The sequence below is a fragment of the Gekko japonicus genome, unplaced genomic scaffold (genome assembly GCF_001447785.1).
Source record: "Gekko japonicus isolate JY-2015 unplaced genomic scaffold, Gekko_japonicus_V1.1 scaffold3165, whole genome shotgun sequence".
Classification (NCBI taxonomy): Eukaryota; Metazoa; Chordata; class Lepidosauria; order Squamata; family Gekkonidae; genus Gekko; species Gekko japonicus.
In genome coordinates this window covers 8,454-18,224 of record NW_015170369.1, presented here as the reverse complement: position 1 = coordinate 18,224, position 9,771 = coordinate 8,454, and the positions used below count along the sequence as shown (strand labels likewise).

At 43.1% G+C, this 9,771-nt stretch overlaps 1 protein-coding gene across 1 annotated transcript in view; it reads left to right on the top strand.

The window, feature by feature from the left end:
• LOC107116332 (regulator of G-protein signaling 21-like) overlaps positions 1-5,106 on the top strand; it is a 25,906-nt gene extending 20,800 nt beyond the window's left edge. Inside the window, exon 4 of the mRNA XM_015418236.1 lies at positions 4,903-5,106. Within this exon, the coding sequence (XP_015273722.1) occupies positions 4,903-5,106 (204 nt within the window). The remainder of the gene's footprint in view (positions 1-4,902) is intronic.
• Positions 5,107-9,771: the final 4,665 nt, after the last annotated feature.

The following is a 9,771-nucleotide window of genomic DNA, read 5'->3' as shown; positions in this document are numbered from 1 at the left end:
CGGGGACGGAGCACACCACGCTCCCACCCGCCCGTTAACGCGCCGTACCGGAAGCCGCGTCGTCTTGCACTTCTTGATGTTTTTCCATTTTGCTGACCTTCTTCTTGATTTTCTGCGTTTCTTCCGTTGACACCAGACATTTCTTTGCAATCTCCTCCATCTTCTTGGTTGTATCAGTCAATTGCTTCTGTTGATTGCTGAGGACACTTTCAACGTTTGGTTGATTTTCAACATTTGATCCAGTAGAGGGCGAAGCATCTCACTTTCTTGTTGATTGACAGTTGGCTCAGTAAGGCAGGGGTTAAGACCAGAAGTCCCTCCCGTCCTCTTTGCCGGCTTGTCCTGCAGCTTCTTTTGCCCCGACATCTTAACTTTATTGTTTACTTTTTTAAAGTTTGTGCCGCGCAGCTTGGGATTCTCTCCCTCTTCCTCGCTTTAAAGAATTCCCCAAAAGGTAACTTTACTCTTTTAAATTTTCACTCCCCCCCTTTTTCTCGGTTAAAACAGTCTCGTTCTACTGGGGGGGGTTTCACCCTCCTCCCTTCCGTTTAATCCAATGGGGGGGAATGCACTTAAACCTTTATCTTTTACTTCGATCGTCACTCACAGTAAGCCATCTTCCGCTTTCTTTTACTTTTGCTTCTTCGCTTCTTCGCTTTTCATCACTCCGAGAACCGGTGGCGTAGCTTGTCCCCACAGAGGGGCACAACGCAGCGGGGCCTCTGGGGCATGGGGAGAGCCTCAATTTCTGACCATCAGGTCGACAAAGAGGCACTCCCCCGGTGTGCCCCCTGGTCCGGAGCCTTTACCTAAGGCTCCTTAGGGTCTCCGCTTGTGCGGATCACCCCTTCCGCGCGTGGGCGATTCGCCTCCAGGAGCATCCCAGGAGAGCGACCGCCATTCGCGCCGGCAAAACCGGAACAGAGCTATCTCTGTTTTAACTGGGTAGGGAAATTCATCTCTCACTAGAAGATTTATCCATTTTTCTGGCCTGAATGGGAGTCTTCACCTAATTACCCATTCCTCCTGCCAACCTTCCCAGTACTCTGTCTGTGTTAAACTGCTCTCAGTCAGGGCTAAGGAGAAACCCTGTCAGTACTAAATCCTTCTCTGTCAAGGCTAGACTCAGATTTGCCAGTCTCAGATTTGTCTTCTCAGTCAGGGCTGAATTCAGACTCTATCAGCACCCGACTCTTCTCTGCCAGGGCTAGACTCAGACTGAATTCTCCTCAGTATTCAGTTCTCAAGTATTTTTCTGCTCAACTGATGCTAACCAATCAGATCTCTTGGAGCAGCTTGTCACTCAAGGTTCTCTGGCTCTGTTAAGAATTAACTCTTCACAGTCCTTTACATGTTTACACAGCACTTATATGGTTTTAAAGTACAGTCCATCACACACATCCTTTAGGATCCCCCTGTTGCATGGTGCCATTTGATCATCACATAAGAAAATACGTCTTAAACTAACAGCCTAGTTAATTACTCCTGTGATGTGTACTCCCTCCCTCAGTTCTCTTTTATACTGATAACTTTTGTTTTTTATAGTGGCAACGCTCACTTGTAGGAATATATTTTTGAAATTGTATTTAAATACTTATCAATACCTATCTCTCAATTACTGCTCATACAGCTATCACTTTAAGAAGAAGTTAGAACCAAAAATTATTTTAAAAGACCTTACTCAGTATTATTTCGCTTATATTTGATTATTGTACCTATGAAATTTGCCACTGAGGGGGTGACACAATCATTTGTATCCAATAGTAGCCATGACACTTGGGCTTGCACATTTAGCAATGCCATATTTTTAAGTAAAGGGGTAACTAAATTAGCCCTCAATTCATTGAATACACGCATGAAGCTGGTTTATGTTGGTCCATCAAGGTCAGTATTGTTTATGCAGACTGGCAGCAGCTCTCCATCATCTCAGGCAAAGGTCTTTCATATCATCTACTACCTGGTCCATATAACTGGAAAGGTGGGAAATTAAACCTGGGACCTTCTGCATGCCAACCAGATGCTGTACCATTGAGTCATGGCCCCTCACCTAAGATATCTGGAGAGGTAAAGATCAGTGTTAACTTTGATAAAGAAAATAAAATTGAAGGATCTGATTGCTAAGCAAGAGAGCATTACATCAGGATACAAAAAAAAAGTTAATTTGAAAGGAAAAACTAATTACTCTCTCCCTCTGACAAGAGAATTACCTTGTTTGATTGTGCCCTGGTGTATCCCTAGAGCTCTGGACGGAGCAGACTTACCCATTAACTACATGATAGAAGTTTAGAAAATTATGCATGGCAGGGAGGAAGAGAAACACATTTTCTCCACTACCCATCATTTTCTAAGGATCATTGATGTCCACTAAACATAACCCCCCCCGGGGGGGAGTTCTAAGGTCCATGGATAAATATTTTTATGATTAAGGAATCTGGAAAATAGAATATGTTGTTTAATGCAAACTAGGCTATTCCCTGATGTGAGAGTTCACAGCAGAGTTCATGTTAAAGATTCACTTAGATCCATTTTTCTTTTTGATTTCTTTTTGCGGGTGAAGGGTGACATATGAGCTGCTGAAACTAAGCTCCTTACAGCAGGTCTTGGGTAATGTGAGAAGCCCCAGGTCATACGGGAGAAGTCCATGTTGTGGTTTCCACCCCCTACCAGCACTGCTTCTGCGAGACACTAGGGAACCACCATAATGGGAATGAGCTGCTGTGTGGAAGTCTCCCCTGTTGTCTGGAAGAAATTCAGATTCCACACTACAAAGCCCAATTAAGAAGGAAGCCTTAGAACACTGAAAAACCTAATTATCTGAGAATTGACAGTTAAGTTGCCATTTTGCGGAGCTTAATCAGACAACAAAAGGCTGAGGACAGACTGGCAGTATGAAGCACGAGGGAGGCGGGGCAAAAAGACCCGGACCAAGTTGTGCCGGGGATTCCCAGTCGCACAGCACCTACTGATGCAGGAGCATACCGGGAAGGAGGCACAAGGGAGCATTTGCACTGTTGGCCCACCCCTGGTGGAGGTGGGGCTGTAAGCAGCTGTTTTTCACTCTGGCAACACACGCCTATGCCCATAGGTGTAGCAATGCAGGTTGTTTGCACCTTTTAACATGCACACTTCCAGGAAGCAGGATCAACGCGCCTTCCAGCGCTTTGCTACTGCTTTCACCTGGTACTTTTTTAACGTGGTAGGGAATCATCATAGGATGGGTTGAGTCCGGCTGGGGAATGCCTGACAGCTGTGGCTGTGTGAACCGGACCCTTTAATTCATTTGTGAAACGTGCCTCTATCGGGCCAAACTGCCAAACTGAACTCAGCCAAAGCCATGGCTAAACTCATTAAGGCTCAAACAGACAAGACAAGGCTAATCCTGTGGTGTATTCAAAAGGCTTACATGAATCGTAACTCTACATGTTAAGCTTCGAGCCAGACAAGGCTCCTCCGAACTAACTTACGATTGGTCGCTCCACATCAGCGACCAATCAGAACTGCACTATTCCCTGCGAGGGAAGAATTCTCATTGGACGTTATCCGCACAACCTCATTGGTTGATTAGTGTAAATAGACGTGGCTACATTAGCCCGGGAATGTTTAAAAGGAGCCTAGCTCCCAATGTTAATCTGTTCTGGTTATGACTTCTTTCAAGCGCTTGTTCGTACCTATAATAAAGCTGATCACTTTTGTTGAAATCACTCTCCGGATCTTTGTTAGCAGCGATCTAACAAATCCTTTTTGTTCTGTTCATAAAATGCAAATTATAAATTTGAGGAGCCTCAGTTTGCCTAAGGGTCAAGCAGGGAAATAAAGGTTGCTTTATATGTCAACTTCCATTTGGGTTCACTGCTCAGAACTGGGCTCTCTGCTGTTTTATTAGTACTTTAAAGGGGAAAAGACCAGGGGTCATTTCATAGAAAAAGAAGAGCAGGAGCTCATTAGCATAATTTATTTGCATTGCCACACCCCCTGGCATCACTGGAAGTGTGTCAAAAGGCAACACCTACTGCTCAGGCTCCACTGGAATGCTTTGGATTGCTAGCTATTGGGGGGGGGACACGCAGATCTGTCCTCACAGAGGAGGGTGAGCTTGTACCTGAATAAAACTTGGTCTTAAAGGTGCCACTGGACTGTTTTGGACCGGAGGGCCAGGGGAGTTCTGCAACTTGGTTAATGGCTAATTTCTTGCTCTGACTGAGGGCTGCTGGGAGCAGGGAGTGGGGCTTGTTGCATGTGCCTGCCCCCTGGATTCTTTACTGTCGGAGCTCCGCTCCTGTGTGCTTCTGCGGGAAATGACCCCTGGAAAAGATATATCCCTTAAAAACACAGTTTTCCCCATTAAAATGGTAATAATAAAGCAGGGAGTTCATTTCAAATAGTGAACTAGACTAGAGCTGAAGGGTTAAACATTTGCCCCCTTCCTCGCATGGCCCAAAACTGAATTGAGGCTACACATGCCTGCAATTTGCATTTTTCTGGATGGAATGAGATGCCTGATTTTCCTCTCCTCTCTTTGAATACTTATTTGCCTGAAGGATATATGCATTGAAACCCAATTTACAAAGCTTAGCAAACTGAAAGAAAATAAAGCAAATACTACCTTTTTTCCACAGTATGAAAAGACATATCATTTTCTGTATTGATGTGCACTTAGAAAACATTAAGCATTTAAAATTAAAGTAGGGGGAGAAGAAAAAGAAGAAACAATAATAGCATCACTTTCAGGGTAGGAAATCAAATTAAAATTAGTACTTAATATTCTAGATATTGAAAGCACAGCCTTCCTGCCACTTTGCATCAAAGGGTATATTTTGGGAAGCAATTCAAATAATATTTGCTTCTGGCTTCCAGACAGATCTTCAGCAAAATAAACAATTTGTGTCATTTTATTCCCTGCAGATAAACATCGACTTCAATACCAGAGACCGCATCACCCAGAATATTTCTGAACCTAGTCTCCAGTGTTTTGACAATGCCCAGAGATTAATCTACAGTCTCATGGCTAAGGACTGTTTCCCAAGGTTTCTGAAGTCAGAAGCTTATAAAGAATTGGTAAACAAGCAACAGAATGGAAACCAGAAAAGGTGGCTGCCATTTTTGTAAAGGTCAAGTTTCACAACTAGATGTAACATATTGGTTATCTTGTTTGGCAAGGTATGGGCCTCCCAGATAGTTAGGCTTGCAGTTGAACTTGAAACGGCCACACATGGAATTTTATTTCATTGCTCATTTTAATGCAATAGTAGTTAAGACAGCTTCACATTTGTCATTTTTGCATATCGAAGGGGCACTTTAAAACACCTTCAGCAGGTAGGATAGACATTGGGCATGGCACATGAGGAGACTCATGTGCACTATGCCTTGGACCTTCTGGGTAAACTGGAGCTTACACCCTACCTATACTGGACCTAAGCACATGGGCAAGGATGAACATAGGTCTTTATTCACAATAAAGATTCTATATGTAGTAGGAGTGTGCTCAGGTCAGTATCTAATTTATCATTCCTGGACAAGGTAGTTGACTGTGTAGTAGTGTTCAGCTCCCAGCAAAATCATCTTGATCTTTATCAATTTGCTTTGCGGGCTGTTTTTGGACTTCCTTAATTACTCCAGTAGAGTGGTCTTTAACCTTTCCAGACCATGGACCCAGTGAACTGTAAGCATGTGATAAGATGCCATATGATGTGACAGTCATGTGACAGGAAGAGGGGACGGAGTCATTACATCACTGGTGTCAATACTAGGACCACTTGCAATGGACCAAGCAAGCCTGACACAGGAAACACAATCTAAACACCAGGAGGTGAACCATAGTGAGGAACAAGACCAAGGCCAGAGCCAAGAAGCAATCCTCTCCATCACTGAGTGACCTTACCTGCTGTTCTGCTCAGCATGCATGTAAAGGGAGGCAGGAAAAATGGCACCCCTGCTCTCAACACATCCATGATAACAGGCGGGGGGGGGGGGTGGCAGTCCTGTAAGAGTTTGTGACCTAGTAGGGGGCTCAGCATCCCACCTGACAGCTTTGATTCAGGAGCTGAGGGTGATTCATACTGTGAGAAGGATTGCAGCAGCATGACCTTAATAATTCTCACTGGCCTTTGACCATCTGGATCACCTGTGTAGGCTGGGGATTGGGGGAACTTTGTGTCGTAGTGGTTCTATTCCTTTCTCTGTAAGGTACCAGAGGGGAGTTGTGTGAGACTATTGGAGTGAGGGCATGAAACAAACATTCCTTTGATCCGGAACCTCCTCTCCAGCTTCTGTGACAGCTGAGATCATGGAAGAAAAGGCAGGAAACAGCCAAGCACCCTTCCATCATGCATGGAACCAGCTCCAAATGACAGCTTTTTCCTGCTAGCTCTCAAATGCTATTGATAGGATCATAAGACCGATCACAAGAGGCAGCCATCTCCCAAACACTGTGCCCAATAGCAGAGAATGCTCCCCCCCCCCCAAAGAATGTTCCATACTGAAATGTCATATGTATTATATGTAGGCTTCTATGAGCCACTTGGGAACCATTTTTTCATTGGGAAAAAAAACAGATGAATAGAACAAGCAACTATTGTCACACCAAATGGATTTCATTCTGAGATGCTACAAAGTTTCAAGTTTGTCTCCAGTGATGGTCAACATCTACATGAGGCCTCTCAGTGCAACCATCTAAAGAATGCAGACTCTGGGATCATCCAAAAATTGATACTCCGTTATTTTTCTCTCTCTTTCATCTGACATGGCTTCAGCAATGGATTTACCTAATAGATACTTCAAATAAATTACCACTTGGATGAAGGTGAGCAAAATGAGGCTCAACCCAGACAGGATGGAAATGTTGATGGTAGATGGTCTCACCATTCATTAGGCTTGCCTGCTCTGGACAGCGCCTTCTGTATATAGAGCATGTGCTTTACCCCTGAATCAAGCACCTCCAGGAAGTAGCCTGTCCTATCACCCTGGTAACATTTAGTGGAACTTCCTTCCTGTCTTGGTGTCATTACTTTGAGAAGTTCCCATCCTGCTGTGTGATATTCACACCTCATCTGGAGTACTATGTGCAGTTCTGGGCTCCACATTATAAAGATGACATAGATAAACTGGAATGGGTTCAGAGAAGAGCAGTGAAGATGGTCAGGGGTCTGGAAAACAAGTCTTACCAGGAGAGGTTGAAGGCACTGGTATGTTTAGAATGGGAAACAAAAGACTAAGGGGAGACATGACCACATTGTTCAGCTGCTTAATTGTGGGCAATGACTTGCTCTCTGCTACTCCAAAGAGCAAGACTAGATCTGATGAGCTTAAGTTATGTAGATTTCAATTGAACATTAAAGAGGAAATTCCTGGTGGCATGACTGAGTGGTTCAACAATAGAACCAGTTTCCAATACAACTTGCTGGAGGTCTTCAAGAAGAGGCTGGGCAACCATCTGTTGAGAACACTATCTTTGGAGTTCTTGCATTCTTCAGGGTGCTGAACCACATAGCCTATAAAGCCTTTACCAATTCCATGGTTCTGTGAGTGTTTCCTTACCCTCAATCCATAGTGTTCAGGGGGGGGAAGGGGGGAATCCAACAAAATTAGGCCAAATGATGAAAGGAGTTGACTAGGAATTATGGGAGGGAAAACTGGAGCTTTACTTATGATAGACACTTACTCACTGTCCATTTTACTGCAGCCATACAATCCGAACATAAAAACTAAACTGCCATCATGCAAGCATCAACTATAAACTGAAAGATGACAGTCCATCACTGTTCAGTGTTTTCCTGCAGTGCAGTCTTTTTTTCACAAGCGTGAAACTTTGTTGGTTCATGATGGATATGTTGTCCATTGTTAGTATGGCCAGAACTTCCATTAGTAAGTTTTCACTCTTTTGCTTGTCAGCGTGGAAATTACAAATAGGCTGTAAGTAAAAAGGGAGAGAGCAACAATGAGGTGAAGGAACTGGGCTTGACAACAGGAGAAGGAACATGTGACACAAGATGATTAATGGGGAACTGGCAGCACAGAAACAATTACAGGACAGTGTTTGAAGACAAACACTATGGCACAACTCAGACTTTAGGAAAGGTTTAAAGGAGGAAACAACAGTTAGGTTTGAAGAAGTATGGGGGGGGGGTTCTAAGCAGTGGGAGAAAAGTGCCAAAAATTACAAGACAAAGGAACAAAGTGAGGAGATACTTTCTTAGGAACTCGTTCACACAATCATCCATGTATGCTTATGGGAGGGATGTGTGTGATAACTAATGGGGTTTATTCCATCAGAAGAACTGTGTGGTTGAATGCATGTCAGCAACACCCTGCACATGATATAAAATATACGTGGTAAGGACACACACCACACGTACAGGAAGGCTGGGTGAAGTAGCCAAAGTTATAAGAATGAGAACTTAAAGCAGATGAGGGTTAGGGTTAGGGTCAGTGTTCCCTCTAAGCTGAGTTAGCGTGAGCTAGCTCACTGTTTTTTAGCCTCTGGCTCACACATTTTCGTCTTAGCTCAGGAAGGATGGCTCCAGAGCAAACCAATTTGTGCAGTAGCCAAATCGCTGGCTCACAACTGTAATGCCAGTAGCTCACAAGGAAGAATTTTTGCTCACAAGACTCCACAGCTTAGAGGGAACATTGGTTAGGGTTAGAGGAAATATTGATATGATTACTACTTGATAACCACTGGAAACTAATGGACAGTTACTAATGGATCTTGATGGGTTGAAATCTGTCTCACTTGGCTTTGGAAGGTGATACAATGCTGCTGCTGCTGGGAAAAACTGAGAAAGGCAGGGAAATAGTTGAATTTGGAGATAGAGGGGAAAAGAGTTTCGAGTTGCAAATGTGGCTGGACTAGAAGCTGCTGGGCATGTGGAACAGCTGGAACACACACTTGCTTTGGGAATCTTTTTTTTTTTAAAAAAAAAATCTGATGGTTGTGCTGCCTGCTGTAAAAATCTATTTGCTTCCATTATGTTCTGCTGGTATATTACTAAGCAGTGCTCTGTCCTTCAAAGGAACCTTCTGCTCTTGAGTTCCTTACTGTTTGTAGGGGTTCAGTTTCTTGGTGGGCTCAGCAAAATAGTTGGGGGACACAGAGTTGGTGAATCTTAGTGATACAAAATATTTAACAGAGTATTTAGCAACTTCTAATAATTATTTTAATAGAAACATAGAATGATTATTGCCTTTAATTGTTTTACTAAATTCCTACACAGTACAACTCTAATGCCATCCATAACCCCTTAATTAAAAATATATTACAATGCAGGCCTGTTGTTTAACATTCCTCCAAATAATTATACAAATGTATCTGTTTCAAGTGTTTAATCCATGTGGGGAGGAATTTTGCAGTTTTTAAATAAATGAATAGTTAAAAATCCACATGTCCCCAATAACAACATTAATTGGGTTATATTTTCTTGGTTAATTAATTTGGGGGGGACCCTCGAAGACTTGTCGGGCTGTATCTTGGTATTTAAACATAAGTCTCTTGCACATATTAAAGTGCCTCTAAGTTGGGCAATAGAAATTCTGCAAAATTCATGTCCATGAAACCTTTGTTCTGATTAAGACAGCATAAATAAAAAGGCCACTTTGAGGCAAGCTAGAGTCGGATACTGTGTTATTGAATTTATGATATGACAAGTTTGAAGGAATGGGCGGGGGGGCTGCATCTAAAAGCCAGATTCATTCACAAATCTGGCTACTCACAGACCTACATCTGGACTTTGGTGCTACTGAGAAAAAGTCTCCAATGGACATTAAAATGTTCTGAAG